A 15,989-nucleotide genomic window follows, 5' to 3' on the forward strand; every position below is an offset into this window, starting at 1 on the left:
TGACTGCACATTGAAGGTAACAAATTCAAGACACTTCTATTAGTTTAGCAGACAACTTAGTTCAAGTAGCACGTTATCGATTTGAAAACATGGAGTTAACACATATACATCAATTATTTGATGATTGTAAATTAAAGAGTCGTGATAATATGACGCCCCCTTCTTAGACACGCCCTCCTACGCTCCCATCACAAAACTATAGATCATTTACACAGGACAAAAATTTATGATTATGTGTATCCCGAGGTAAATGATTTATGGTTTTGTGATGGTGGCGTGTGTCAGAGGGGGGGGGTCGTCAGAAAATCATTACACTAAATTAAAAAGTAATTATTTCCTAAATTAAGTATTAAGAACTATAATTATCCATTGAGCATATCAAACTTAATTTGTAAGATGAAGGATATGAGTCCAATAAGGATCCAAAATCTTGTTGGACAATTATGGATTCGTTTTGTGTCCACCTACTATGTGGAAAAGTAAGTAAATTATATATTATATAGTTCATTTACTTATAGAATGAATATCTAGACCTCATGCGTGTTGTTTATCAAAACGAATTTGACCAGATCCGAATCAACACAATTGTTAAGAATTGAATTAAATCCAAATGTTGACATCTAATATGTAACTTATACATCCTAGATCTTTTGGTTACTGAATCAGATTTGGATCTTAATGCCGATATCCAATAAGAAATCGAATCGACAATGACATAGTTTAATAATTGATTATATGAGATATCATATATAGAATTTGGGCTAAAGCTTATAGAATGTACACTATACTTCATGATGTGTTGTTTATCAAATTGAATTTGACCGAATCCGAATTGACAGAATTGTTGAGTGTTGAATTAGATACAAATGTTAGCATCAAGTATATGTTGCGTATACATCCTAAGATTTATGGGTTATTTAATCAGATTTGGATCAGAATGTCGATATTTGATAAGACGTCAAACTAACATCGACCCAGTCTAATAATTGATTATATACAACTTTGACTTGATTCACTTATATGAGATATCATATAGAATTCAGACCCAACAGTTGCTATCTACTAAGGGTATTGGATTTGAATTCAAACTATATCTTATCAAATTGAATTTGGATCCAAATGTGAGATCCGATAAGATATCATATGTAATCTAATAAATATTTATATAGTATATATCGACTAGATTTTTCTTGTGTCTACTAGCATGGACATCCTCCTTTAGTTAAGGGGTAGAATATGAAAAATAATAAAATTAGAGTAGTATTAGTGACGGAAGAAGATGAAAGATAATAAAGTTGGAGAGATATTAATTGTGAACTTTGATTTTATTTTTTTTTCAAATAATCAGCTAAACATATAAATAAATATAATTTAATATTTATATATTAATAATATTTCTTTTATATTTTTAAATTTTCTTGATGTTTTCTTAATGAGAGATTTTATTGCAACACCAACTTTTGCTAACGCCATCCCAAGACGTGTATGAACTCTTTGGTGAGTTACCTATGAATTGGGGTGGTGTTAGCAACAGTTAGTGTGACAGTATAATCTCTTTTTCTTGACTTTGTCAACGCTTGCTATTTTTCATCTTCTAAAGTTCGCCTTTGTTAAATTATTTATCAATCACTTTTGTCTTAAATTGTTGAATAATACTGAAAAGCTACAAATCAAAGACGAGAAAAATATTAAATATCAATCAAATGTTTAGTGTCCCTAAGTCAAAGGTTTCTCACCAAGTCACAAAATATCACAAAAAAAAAGGATTAAAAGAGTCATGCTGGAGTGACAAACTAGAACCTCATATTGCACTTCCTGACGTGAAAGTGGATAGGAACCATAAATGTATTTCACTCGTATCTTGATGAAATCATATATGGTTCTCATACACTTTCATGTCAAGAAGTGCGGTATGAGGTTTCAGCTTGAGGCCACTTTAGCATTATTGGGATTAAAATACCTTTAAACTTTATTCACGGTTTATAATTTTATGAGAAAATTACTTGAAGAATTCTAGTAGAGGAATTTATTTTTAAATAAACCCAAAGTTTTTTGCAGTAGCTTGATAGGAAATTTAGTAATTTTTTATATTTCTTAATGGTCCCTCATTATTGACGAACTCATTGATTTTTTATTTATTGTCGAGTTCACCACTTTTTATTCATTGTCAAATAATAATAAAAATGGTAAACTCAACACTAGTAAAACCCACCCATTTCTTATTTTTGAGTTTTTTCTAACTAAAATACATGGAAAGATCAATTAAAAATTTGAGATAAGGATTTGTTTAGATGATTTCACATCAAAAGAACTATTCTTGATCGATTTTCATCCAAAAACTAAGAATTTTTTTTAAAAAAATCCTAAATTTTTAAATACATCTTCAAAATATTTGAAAAAATCATGGAAAATAGTTTCTTCTTCCTTCTTATATGAGATATCATATAGAATTTAGACCCAAGAGTTGCTATCTACTAAGGGTATTGGATTGAATTCAAACTATATCTTATCAAATTGAATTTGGATCCAAATGTGAGATCCGATAAGATATCATATGTAATCTAAAAAATATTTATATTATATATATCGACTAGATTTTTCTTGTGCCTTCATGGACATCCTCTTTTAGTTAAGGGGGTAGAATAGGAAAAATAATAATGTTGGAAGAGTATTAGTAAAGGAAGAAGAGAAAGATAATAAAGTTGGAGAGATATTAATTGTGAACTTTGATTTTTTTTTTTTTTCAAATAATCAACTAAACATATAAATAAATATAATTTGATATTTATATATTAATAATATTTCTTTTATGTTTTAAATTTTCTTGATGTTTTCTTAATGAGAGCTTTTATTGCAACACCAACTTTTGCTAACGCCATCCCAAGACGTGGATGAACTCTTTGGTGATTTACCTATGAATTGGGGTGGTGTTATGAAAAGGTGGTGTGACAGTATAATCTCTCTTTCTTGACTTTGTCAACGCTTGCTATTTTTTATCTTCTAAAGTTTGCCCTTGTTAAATTATTTATCAATCACTTTTGTCTTAAGATGTTGAATAATACTGAAAAGCTATAAATCAAAGACGAGAAAAATATTAAATATCAATCAAATGTTTAATGTCCTTAAGTCAAGGGTTTCTCACCAAGTCACAAAAAGTGGATAGTAACCATAAATGTTTTTCATTCGTATCTCGATGAAAGCATATATGGTTCTCATACACTTTCACGTCAAAAAGTACGGTATGAGGTTCCAACCTAAGGTCATTTCAGCATTATTGGGATTAAAATACCTTTAAACTTAATTCACAATTTATAATTTTGTGAGAAAATTACTTGAAGAACTCTAGTAGAGGAATTATTTATAAATAAACCCTAAGTTTTGGGCAATAACTTGATAGGACATTTAGTAATTTTTTATATTTCTTAATGGTCCCTCATTATTGACGAACTCATTGATTTTTTATTTATTGTCGAGTTCACCACTTTTTATTCATTGTCAAATAATAATAAAAATGGTAAACTCAACACTAATAAAACCCACCCATTTCTTATTTTTGAGTTTTTTCTAATTAAAATACATGGAAAGATCAATTAAAATTTTGAGATAAGGATTTGTTTAGATGATTTCACATCAAAATAACTATTCTTGATCGATTTTCATCAAAAAACTAAGAATTTTATTTTAAAAAATCCTAAATTTTTAAATACATCTTCAAAATATTTGAAAAAATCATGGAAAATAGTTTCTTCTTCCTTCTTATATGAGATATCATATAGAATTTAGACCCAAGAGTTGCTATCTACTAAGGGTATTGGATTGAATTCAAACTAAATCTTATCAAATTGAATTTGGATCCAAATGTGAGATCCGATAAGATATCATATGTAATCTAATAAATATTTATCTTATATATATCGACTAGATTTTTCTTGTGCCTTCATGGACATGCTCTTTTAGTTAAGGGGGTAGAATAGAAAAATAATAATGTTGGAAGAGTATTATTAGTAAAGGAAGAAGAGGAAAGATAATAAAATTGGAGGGATATTAATTGTGAACTTTGATTTTTCTTTTCTTTTTTTCAAATAATCAACTAAACATATAAATAAATATAATTTGATATTTATATATTAATAATATTTCTTTTATGTTTTTAAATTTTCTTGATGTTTTCTTAATGAGAGCTTTTATTGCAACACCAACTTTTGCTAACACCATCCCAAGACGTGGATGAACTCTTTGGTGATTTACCTATGAATTGGGGTGGTGTTATGAAAAGGTGGTGTGACAGTATAATCTCTCTTTCTTGACTTTGTCAACGCTTGCTATTTTTTATCTTCTAAAGTTTGCCCTTGTTAAATTATTTATCAATCACTTTTGTCTTAAGATGTTGAATAATACTGAAAAGCTATAAATCAAAGATGAGAAAAATATTAAATATCAATCAAATGTTTAATGTCCTTAAGTCAAGGGTTTCTCACCAAGTCACAAAAAGTGGATAGGAACCATAAATATTTTTCATTCGTATCTCGATGAAAGCATATATGGTTCTCATACACTTTCACGTTAAAAAGTGCGGTATGAGGTTCCAACCTAAGGTCATTTCAACATTATTGGGATTAAAATACCTTTAAACTTAATTCACAATTTATAATTTTGTGAGAAAATTACTTGAAGAACTCTAGTAGAGGAATTATTTATAAATAAACCCTAAGTTTTGGGCAATAACTTGATAGGACATTTAGTAATTTTTTATATTTCTTAATGGTCCTTCATTATTGACGACCTCATTGCTTTTTTATTTATTGTTGAATTCACCACTTTTTATTCATTGGCAAATAATAATAAAAATGGTAAACTCAACACTACTAAAACCCACCCATTTTTTATTTTTGAGTTTTTTCCAATTAAAATACATGAAAAGATCAATTAAAAACTTGAGATAAGGACTTGTTTAGATGATTTCAAACCAAAAGAACTATTCTTAATTGATTTTCATCCAAAAACTAAGAAATTTTTTTTTTAAAATCCTAAATTTTTAAATACATCTTCAAAATATTTGAAAAAATCATGGAAAATGATTTCATCTTCCTTCTTAAATCATTTCCAACTTAATGGAATCTTCAAAACTCGATTGAAATGTCAAAAATCTAATTTTTTTAAATGAAAACAATGAATTCAAACGGTTATAGCATTTAATCGTGAGAAATGTGGAAAATGAGGTCCAGGGAATAGGGATTGTTAAGAAAAGAAAATTTTACTAAATGACCTATTAAGAGACTACTCAAAACTTATTGACTATTTAAAAAAAAGTCCCTCCGCCAGGATCCTTTAAGTAATTTTCTCTAATTTTTCCACTTTGATCACGATCATTTCTATATTTAAAAAAAAAAAAAAAAAAAATTATTTTCATGGCTCAACGACTATGAACTCGAGCTTAGGGACATATCAGTCATTGAGCATATTTAAAAAAAATATATTTCCCAACTGACCCTAAAGCCCAGTAACGAAGCCCTTTCTAAGAGGACGAATAAATGCACAGGGAAGGTAGTCGACATATTTACAAGGGTGATATGGTCAATTGGTGATACCAGTTGAACCCAGAGGTATCGCTTTCATAACACTGATCATATCGTGAATATATCAAGATATATTGGGTAGTCTGTCAGTCTTGTGTCTTTTAGCGAGAAAATGAATATTTATCGCGACAAGTAAATAAAGTAGAAGGATGAGTGTTAACATCTTCCCAAGGAGAATATTCTGATACGTCATCCCTAATTCTAAACCACTAGTATTCATCGAGATTGACAATTTGCAAATCTCTTGCACCATCCAACGGATTGAAACTGTTGCCGATAATGCTAAAGTATTCTCTTTAGGGAAGATCCTACTATTTTCCTAAAAAAATGAAATCTGGTCCAATGCATGAATAAAAATATTATTAATAAATTAATAAAATATTTAATTGATTTAGACAACAAACTCCTCCACTTTTTTAATATTTGAGATAGTCCTTTATTTTCAAAATGATGACATGCCCCCTTTCCACTAAGTTTCTCCAATGGAATAATATGAAATGGTCCAATTGCCCTTATCTCGAATCTCTTGCTAACCATTATTTCTCATCTCAACATCAATTATTTTCATAATCTTGGATAAATTTTCTAACTCACATTTTCAACCTCAAGATTCTATCTACTTCAATCTTTAATCTTCAAGGTATGATAGGATTTCATGAAAGTTGAAAATTTCTATCAACTTCAGATCTCGTGATGAGAGACTTCGGTTTCAAAATCTCAACACCCAGATAAAAGCTACTTAAGTTTTCATTTAGAGTCGTGTTGGAGTGACATCAAGCTTGTGCATCTTATCGTCCATCTTGACGTGAAAGTGGATAGCAACCATAGATACTTTTTGACTGATATCTCGATGGAAAACATCTTTGGTTCTCATACACTTTCATGTCAACATTATTCTTTCGTATATAAACAACTTCTATCTATTATGCGTCATTCGTTCAATGATTGTCACTTTGAAATCGGGTGACAATTGTAAAAACTACTTTGGATCGGGATTGAAAAGGTCACTGAACCACTTGAAGAAAGATTTCGTATCAAGTACACGTTAATGAAATAATGAGAAATGATCCAATTGCCCTCATCTAGAACCTTTTTGTAATCTTTGTTTTTTTTTTTCTCAATGCCAATTATTTTCAAACTCTTGGATAAATTTTCTCACTCATATCTTCATCTTTAAGATTCCATCTACTTCAAGAGAAGATAGGATTTTACTAAAGTTGAAAAAATGATAAAATTTTGATTTTTTTTTTGGTTTAGATTTTCTATCACTGATTAAAGACTAGTTTGAAAATGATAAGTAGAAGAAAAGTTTGAATGGATTAAAAATAATTTATCATAAAGGTGGAAGATCTTGAAGATGACTGACTTAGGAAAAAATGATTGATTGAAGATATGGTTGAACAATTGAAAGTTTAAAGAAGACGATTAATTTTGGAAAGAAAAATCAAAGTTTTTTATTTTTTTTGGGCTAAACGTTGAAGTTGAGAGCATTTGAGTCATTTTCTGTTAGATTACAAGGGAATACTAAGGTCAAGGGGCATATCATCAGTTTAAAGAAAAAAACAAGGAGGTATCTAAAATATTCAGCGAAACGTGAAAATGTTGTTAAAGAGTAAATATAAAAATAAAAGAAAGAAAAAGTAATAAATAAGATGAAGGAGAAAAGAAATGAGAAACGATGACTCGCTTATTTTCTTCTACTGGTCGTCTCAGGATGTTATCTCTCTTCGACAACGCTACTCCTCTCGATTTTCCTTAATTTATCTCTTCTCCTCCTCTTCGAAGCGTGTCTGCAGCTTCGAATTCGAATTGGTACAGTAAAACCCCATCGATCGAGGTATGTTTTATGATAATCTGTGATTTGAAGGTGCAGATTAGAAATCTTGTGCGTTTTTAGGTTTTCTATGTTCGATTTTAGTGTTATTTCCTTGGTTTCATCGATTCATCTTGATTTTGGCCTAGTTTGTAAGAATCTGATGTAGATTTAGTCTTGTAGACTGAAAAAATCTTGTATTTTGGATCGTTTGATTGTCTTTTCGGTGATTTTGGTTTTTTTTTTTATAATGTTTTTTTAGAAGGTTTCCTGAGCTGTTCTTGGTCTAGGACTTTTGGTAAGAAAGGTATAGTATCTGATAATAAGATTTTCTTTCAAATCAGGAGAAAAAAAAAGGGTGAAATTTTGGGTTTCATTCTTACTGTTTTGGACTTTGAACAATTGTAGGGTTTTCTGGATGTTTGGATTTGGAAAAATTAAGAGAATCCTCAGTTTGGAAATATTTACAGTTGTAGAGTTATTCTGTGTCGTGTGGTGAGGTTTCGAGCTGTGGAGCAACTGATGCTGAAGAAATAAGAAAGTTTTGCACTTTGTGATTCTCAGTCGAAAAGTATGGTGGAGGGTCCGAAATTCACTGGAATTATAGGAAATTCCAACATTGAAAACAATTTTTATGATTTTACGCAAGGGTTTTACCAAAAACTTGGCGAGGGTTCCAACATGTCAATCGACAGTGTTGGGAGCTTACAGACGAGCAATGGTGGGGGTTCTATCTCGATGTCTGTAGACAACAGCAGTGTTGGATCAAACGACTCCCATACTCATATTCTAAACCACCCTGGCCTCCGGCCTGTGAACAACAATAACTCTATTGGACACAGCGTGCTTCGTCCAGGGAGAGTCTCCCATGCTTTAAGTGATGATGCGCTCGCACAAGCTTTAATGGATAGAAGATTCCCCACTGAAGGACTCGAGAATTATGATGAGTGGACGATTGATCTGAGGAAGCTTAATATGGGGATGGCTTTTGCACAAGGTGCTTTTGGGAAACTCTACAAGGGGACATATAATGGTGAAGATGTTGCGATAAAGATTTTGGAAAGGCCGGAAAACAGCCCTGAGAAGGCGCAGTTTATGGAACAACAGTTCCAGCAGGAAGTCATGATGCTTGCTACGTTGAAACACCCAAATATAGTTCGTTTTATTGGTGCGTGCCGTAAACCGATGGTTTGGTGCATAGTGACTGAGTATGCAAAGGGTGGTTCAGTTCGTCAGTTCTTGAATAAGCGGCAGAGTTTTTCGGTGCCATTAAAGTTGGCAGTTAAGCAGGCGTTGGATGTTGCGAGGGGAATGGCGTATGTTCATGGGCTTGGATTCATTCATAGGGATCTCAAGTCTGATAATCTTTTGATTTCCTCAGACAAGTCAATTAAGATTGCAGATTTTGGAGTCGCACGAATTGAGGTTCAGACTGAGGGGATGACGCCAGAGACAGGAACGTACCGTTGGATGGCTCCGTAAGGTTTTTAAACCCTTAATCATCTAGATTTCATTTTCATTTCCATTTTTACTGGATGTCCGCTTTTTCCGCATATGCATATAAACAAACTAAGGAAGGGACACGTGTTGTTAGGGTAAAGACTCCTCAAAACCGTGGATTCTCGTTGTTGCATGTTTTGATACTTGTCGTGAATATTTTGAAAGATACACATACTATTTATTCTATATTATTGTGATAGATCATTTTGAGTGCATTAATGGATCTATCCAAAGGTATCTTTGTAATTTAAAAGAAAAAAAAAAGATTTAATGTGGATTTGGTAAATTATACTTACCCTTCTCTCATTATAATATTGTTATTATTATTATTATTTTGAATGCATTGATGGATCAATCCAAAGGGTGTTTTCGTTATTTAATTATTTAACGTGGACTTTGGTCAACAATACTCATCCTTATATTAAAGGTATAAGGGTGAAGGTGGGAATAAACTTAACTCAACTTACCATGTTAGCACTTTCTTTCCATAGTATATTCTAACCACTAAACATGCTTTTGCTGCTAGATTTTTCTGTTAATTTATTGATTATTGTTACAATGGCAATCAAGGTTTAAATTCTTGTTTCGGTCAGGAGAAAAACTGAAACAATCTTGGCCAAAATATTCCCAAAACATCAAATGTTTCAGAATGATTATTTCATTTTCCGCTGAAACATTCCTAAATGGCATGAAATTTTGAACCATAGTTATATTAATTATGTTTCTGCATTTTATTAAGACAAGGAAAAAGGCTTTAAATAATCAGTTGAATTTCTTTGAAAATCGCTATCTCCTTGTTTTCCTGTCTGCACTTGTTCCTCTTTTTCCTTCCTTCATTTAAGGTCTTAATGAATTACACCATAAAGTTAAATGCTGGGCAGTGGCTCAATGATATGTTTTCTCACTTTAGCACAGTACATACAGGTGGACTCTTACACATCTGAACTACTTGTATGTTGTGGAAAAAAGAAGGGCCCAGACCCATAGCTCAATTGGTTTGACACATTGCAAAGCAACTCTTAGATCATGGGTTCAAGTCCTGCTTACCCAATGAAAAAAAATGTTGTGGAAATTTTTTGGAACCACCCTTTACAATTAAATGCAAATGTGAAACTGATTTTTTTTTAATGTGGGAGGGTTGGCATCGACAGAAGGTAACGGTACTCTCTATGAGGTTTTGAAAGTAATTTTATTGGCATCAGCTCATAAAATTAACTATAGTAAGATACTATCGCAGAAAATGAACATTTCTTTGGTACCTAGAGTTAAAGACACTTTCTTTGGTAACACGAGGCATTGAATAATATAGTGATGCTATCTAGGGTATTATTAGGAAGTGTGGATTGCCAATTGGGGATAACAAATTTTAGTTACTATTTTTTGTTTTTCTTTTAAGAAAAAGAGGAGACTTGCATAAGTACAAAAGGGTACAGCAAAAACTATACTGTAACCTAACGCATGTCCCATTTAAACACAAAATCCTCTAAAATACACCTTTAAACTCATCAAACACCTTACACCGAAAAAAGAAAGAAAAGAAGGTAGCCCTAATTTGCTAATAATTGTCTCTTGCAATGTTTGCTCCATTGCTGTTTTTGCCAACTTTGGAATAATAACAAATTTTAGCTATTAATTCATCAATTATATTTGATTGCTATATACTTTGATGCCTTAATGGTAGTTAATGGAAATATGTCCATTGCATATGGATCCCATCACTTTATGGAATGATAAATTTATGCTTTCATGGGAAATCATGTGATGCAGAATCATGGTTTAATTATTATTTTATTGTGTGAGGACTAACGTAGAAGAAATACACATGATGACTAGTGCCATAATTTTCTCATGGCATGATGTTTGGTGTGCAAGTTGAAGGTTATAATAGAGAGAGAAAGAGAAAGGACTAAAATGGAAGTGGATGAAGTAGTGAGAGCATATTTGAGGACTTCTGATTTAATGTCTCATGGTTCTAGATAGAGTTGTATGGAGGGGCAAAATTTGTTCAACTGACCTAGTTTTTTGGGATAAACCAGTAGAAGAGGAATTAGTATTGCTCAGAAATATTTAAATTAGTTTTGAAGGTTCTGCTCCTTGGCATTATAAAAAACATGGAACTTGTTGCTATTAGTAGGCACATCAGCATAAGAATTGGAGTAGACAAAAAATGGGTTGTTGGTAGCATGAGACTAGAAGAATGGAGAAAATTTGAAGATCTTTGATTTTTCATCTACGAAAACTTCTTCACCAGAACAATGATACTCTTCTCAGGAGGAACGAATCTGTTCACAATTGGTTGAAAACCTTGTTCCCTTAGGAGTTGCCATAACAGATTGGGTGGTGTCTCTGAGTGTAAACTCATCACCTTTGGTGTGGGGGCTGAGGAAGGACACCTTGGCTAGGGTATTGCTCTTGCTTTTTGGCATAGCCATTTTGAACCATATTACAGCATGTCTCCTGCCTTTTCCCGTCAATCCCCAATCACAATGGGGCCCATTTGTTTGTTTACGCCGCCTCTTTGTGTTTTCTATCACGTGTTTCTTGTGATCAAATAGGAGTACGTATTGATTCTGTTTTATATATTTAGTTAACTCATTTCAAACTGGGGCAACTTAAATGTTTTATTCATTCTGTTTTTGCAGAGAGATGATCCAGCATAGGCCATACACACAAAAAGTGGATGTATACAGCTTCGGGATTGTCCTGTGGGAGCTCATAACAGGCATGCTTCCCTTCCAGAACATGACAGCGGTGCAGGCAGCATTTGCCGTTGTGAACAAGAGTGTCAGGCCAATCATTCCCAATGATTGCCTCCCTGTGCTCAGCGAGATCATGACACGCTGCTGGGATGCTAATCCCGAGGTCCGTCCTCCCTTTACTGAGGTTGTCAGGATGCTTGAGAATGCCGAAACCGAGATCTTGACTACTGTCCGCAAGGCTCGCTTCAGGTGTTGCATGACCCAGCCAATGACTGCAGACTGATTCAGAAAGAAGGGATAAATGGAAAAGAGAGAAGAAATGAAAGAAAAAGAACAAAAAAAAAAAGAAGGGAAAGGGAAGTTTTTTAAGGAAAAAAAATGCATCAGAGGGGGAATGTGTTATTATCTGGCCTTGTATCTATCACTTTTATTTTTTTTTAATTTTTTTTTGTTTTCAGATAGGGACAAAAATTATGATGACTGGTGTGGGTATCTGGTATTTACTGGGCTTGCATCTGCTGGTATGTACTGGTCTCTGGTTTCTATTTTGACTAATGTTGTTTCCTGTTGAAGTAACAGTAGAAGAGATTTGCATGGGCATCTTATTATATCGTGAACTTTCTTTGATTTGTATTTGCTTAACAGTTTCTCTCCACATTTTTCCAACTTGGCTTTCTTCTTTGTTTGCAATTGGGCATCATCATCATCATCTCTCTCACATTTTATTTTATTTTATTTTTTGTGTGGTGGATTTGAATCCACGACATCATCGAAGTTCCATAACAATTTGTCAAACCAACTGAACTATGTACTACATGCAGCTTATTACCTTTAATCTTATGTGAACCTTGGAGAGAAGATCACATTAGTCAGAAAAAATAAGACAATGATCACCCAACCCCTATAATGATTACGTGAACCTTGGAGTTATCTTCCACCAATTTATTAGCTTCAGATTTGTCCAAAATCAATCCATATAAATCACAGTATGTGTTTGAACAGGTGAGGGGTTGATGACGAAGAGAATAGGTAGAGAAGGAAGGTCCCAGTTCGGTGATTACACCGTAGACCTGGGTTCGATTCCTTATCATCTAAGTTATTGATATCATTAAATACTGGTTTGCCAATAATATAGAAGAAAAAACAGGTACACAAGTATTTGAACCAGTAGAATACATAGGTGTATTCATGTCTCTGACAACATCCACACGTGTAGACACCTTCCCTTGATGAATACATCCCTTCTCCTGTGTATTGTGAATTGGTGATACTTGTTAATACATGGAAACTAATGCACAAGTCAAATCGCAGGAGCTAGGAGTTAGTTTGGTACCTCTTAGGTTTATTTCTTACCTACAGCCTAGAATGTTAATTGGTGCATCCGAAGCTGGTTTAGAGCCTTATTCTGGATGGAAATTATAAGATAGGTCATTTCTCGACTGGGCTGAGGAGAATAATACCAATAGTTGATTGTTCTCCCAATAGAGGATAAAATTGGTTCCCCATTGATACCCCCCATAAACTAATTTTACTTTCCACAAACAACAACATGGGATCCATTCAGGGGCACTACTAGTAGAGATCTATCTGTCTTTCCCCATTTACTTCTGTGTAATTAAATTATTCCTTACTGTCCCTTCCTTTATTCATCCTCTCCACTTTATACTTTTATCAGTTAATAATAATACAGTACAATTTGGTGTGTTGATCAATGGGCTCAGATTTTCCTTCCACTTGGGACTGATCATCTAATAGATTTCCCACACAAGGAGTGCTACAATATCCTGATCAAACATTTGATCACCATAACTTCTATAAATTCGTCATTTATTTGTATAAAATGAACTCAAACCATCCTCAAAGTGCTCTTTATTCCCTCGCACACCATACCTTTTAAAAAAAATTGGAATTATTCATCATGCTTTATTGTTCACAAATGGCTTTTTTTTTAATATAAAAAAAAAAAAAAAAAAACCCCTCCTCTTGCCAAACCACGTTAATCAGGCTAGCCCGGTCTTACTGAATGTTTAAAAATAGGCCAACGAATTGACCGTTTTGGCGTCAAAACAATTTCTCAAATATCAGACTTACCCAAATTCCGCACTGGCAGATGACTCAAAATTGATGTGAAAAGTAGGGGTGCACATTGGATTGGATAAATCCGAGAACCGAACCAATCCGAAGCTTTTGGATTGGATTGGTTCGGATTAAACACACCCACGGTTCGAGTACGGATCGGAAAAAAATCTGGTTAATTTGGTTCGGTTCCGGATTAAGGATATAACAAACCGAACCAATCCGAAATCCGAACCAATATATATATATAGAACAGCGTTATTACGATCCCTATTACGACTCACATTGCGACACACCGTTTTGTCTTATATGGGCAAAAATATTTGGAATGGGCTGATTTTTTGTGAGGATGATCTCTGTGATGAGGGGATCATCCTGGCAAAAAATTATCCCATTCCAAAACTTCTAACCCCATCAAAATTGATTTACAAAAATTGGATGGTCTAAAAGTTTCATAATGAGCTGATTTTTGGCAAGGATGATCTCCTCACCATAGAGATCATTCTCACAAAAAATCAGCCCATTCCAAACATTTTTGCCCATATAAGATAAAATGGTGTGTCGCAATGTGAGTCGTAATAGGGTCGTAAGAACTCGACCCATATATATATATATAACGATTTTTTTAAAAAAAAAAAATTATTTTCTTTATTTCTCTCTTCTCCTTCGAGTAGAAGTTGGGGAAAGTCTGAAAATCGCAAAAACCTAGCCGTCGTTTGTTCCATTCTCAGTCGGCTCCCTCACTCACCTTGTCGGAAAATACAGAGGTCTCTCTTTCTCTCTCTCTCTTTTGAAACATCGCCGCTGTTTGTTCCATTCTCGGTCGTCTCCCTCGCTCACCTCGTCGGAAAACACAGAGGTCTCTCTCTCTCTCTTGAAACCTCACCGCTGTCTGTTCCATTCTTGGTCGTCTCCCTCGCTCACCTCACCTCGTCGGAAAACACAGAGGTAACTCTCTTTCTTGTTGCCGTCGTTCTCGTTCGTTTCGAAAACGTGAGATTCTCTGTAACTTGGATGGAATATAATAGAAATTTTTTATGTTCCCTTCTATTCGAACAGAAATTTTAGAATACCAGAAAATTTATTTTTATATTTTCGAAGAACTAAATAAATGGAGAGGTAGAATAGAATTGAAATTTCTAATGTTTCTGTTTAAGTATGAGAACCGAGAACCGATCCGAATCAAGATTGGATTGGATTGGTTCGGTTCTATAGGGTAATTGGATTGGTTCAATTCCAAAGTTGTAGAATCGATCATGTTTGGTTCGGTTTCAATTTTGTCCAAAATCCGAACCAATCCGAACCATGTGCACCCCTAGTGAAAAGCGTCGGACACTCCATTTATAAGTACAAATACAATGGCCATGATATGCCTGCTGCTATACCCAGGGTCTGACCAAGGAAACCAAAAAGAAAAAGAAGCGGAAGGGCATTGGCCTCTAGGTCATAGATTAAAAGGAATAAAAAAAATATAAATAAAATCAACTAAATAGATCATTTTGCTCTTGTCCCCACTTCAAGCAAAAGTCCCTTGAATCTACTGGTATACAAATAAAATAACCTAATAAATTATATTATTTTAAAAATACAAAGTGGTCCACTAAAAATTTTCTTAGTCTAGTTTGGTAACATTTCTAAAGTCTAGTTTCTGTTTTCTGAAACTTGAAATCTTAAGTCTTTTTTATTAGAATGGTATCTAGGGCCAGTTTGAGCGCACCAACTATTCCCTCCTCCCCGAACAAGGCTTGCGAAATAAAATTTTAATCCTGCGATCCGTGGCCACTGATATTAGTAGTGGGTGGGAATTGAACTTGAGACCACAGGGGGAGCACACCCCTTGGTCCCAAAGTACTACCACTCGGCCACCCATCTGGTGGTTGTTTGTTTATTATTTTTAAAAGCTTTTTATTACAAATAGAATTTTAAAACATAACGGTCATTTTGATAATATTACCCTTTTGTAATTCTAATAAATTGTTAATCGAATGAGTTTAGATAGGATCTTATCGAAGATCAAAATAATTTAGTGTAGAAGTAAGGGAACATAGCATTCTTGATGCTTGGAACTATTGAGGATCGCGAAAGTTTGATCAACAATTGAGGAGAAAATTATAAGGAATTGGAATGTGGAAGTCGTTCAAGCCGAAAAGCTACATAGGTACCAAAAAAGATTGAGAATTATCAAGAAATAATGAACGATGTTTCTTAGATTTCTATATAAGAGAATTTAAATCAATAAAATACATTCTACATTATCTTTTAAATATTGATTTTGCAGTAGAATTGAAATAAAAACACTACAAAAGAATTTCATTAGAACAAAAA

General features: G+C 33.3%; 1 protein-coding gene across 2 annotated transcripts; it reads left to right on the forward strand.

Annotated features, from left to right (window-relative positions):
• The first annotated feature begins 7,227 nt into the window (after positions 1–7,227).
• LOC147397614 (serine/threonine-protein kinase STY13-like) lies at positions 7,228–12,230 on the forward strand. 2 transcript variants are annotated; one of them, XM_086449447.1, is made up of 4 exons: positions 7,228–7,413; positions 7,652–7,696; positions 7,798–8,867; positions 11,532–12,230. In XM_086449447.1, exons 3-4 carry the CDS (start codon positions 7,963–7,965, stop codon positions 11,869–11,871), a joined length of 1,245 nt encoding a protein of 414 aa, XP_086305573.1. In that variant the 5' UTR covers positions 7,228–7,413; positions 7,652–7,696; positions 7,798–7,962; the 3' UTR covers positions 11,872–12,230. The 2 variants fall into 2 exon arrangements, with proteins under 2 accessions (XP_086305573.1, XP_086305572.1); XM_086449446.1 differs by lacking the exon at positions 7,652–7,696.
• The last annotated feature ends 3,759 nt before the right edge of the window (positions 12,231–15,989 follow it).

Source organism: Akebia trifoliata, chromosome 8, assembly GCF_017979445.1.
Source record: "Akebia trifoliata isolate Shusen 1 chromosome 8, ASM1797944v1, whole genome shotgun sequence".
NCBI classification, from domain to species: Eukaryota; Viridiplantae; Streptophyta; class Magnoliopsida; order Ranunculales; family Lardizabalaceae; genus Akebia; species Akebia trifoliata.

Coding starts and splice junctions, on each gene's coding strand:
- LOC147397614 (XM_086449447.1), top strand. CDS start 7,963: ATGGTGGAGGGTCCGAAATTCACTGGAATTATAGGAAATTCCAACATT. Junction 8,868..11,531: donor ACGTACCGTTGGATGGCTCC/GTAAGGTTTTTA, acceptor CTGTTTTTGCAG/AGAGATGATCCAGCATAGGC.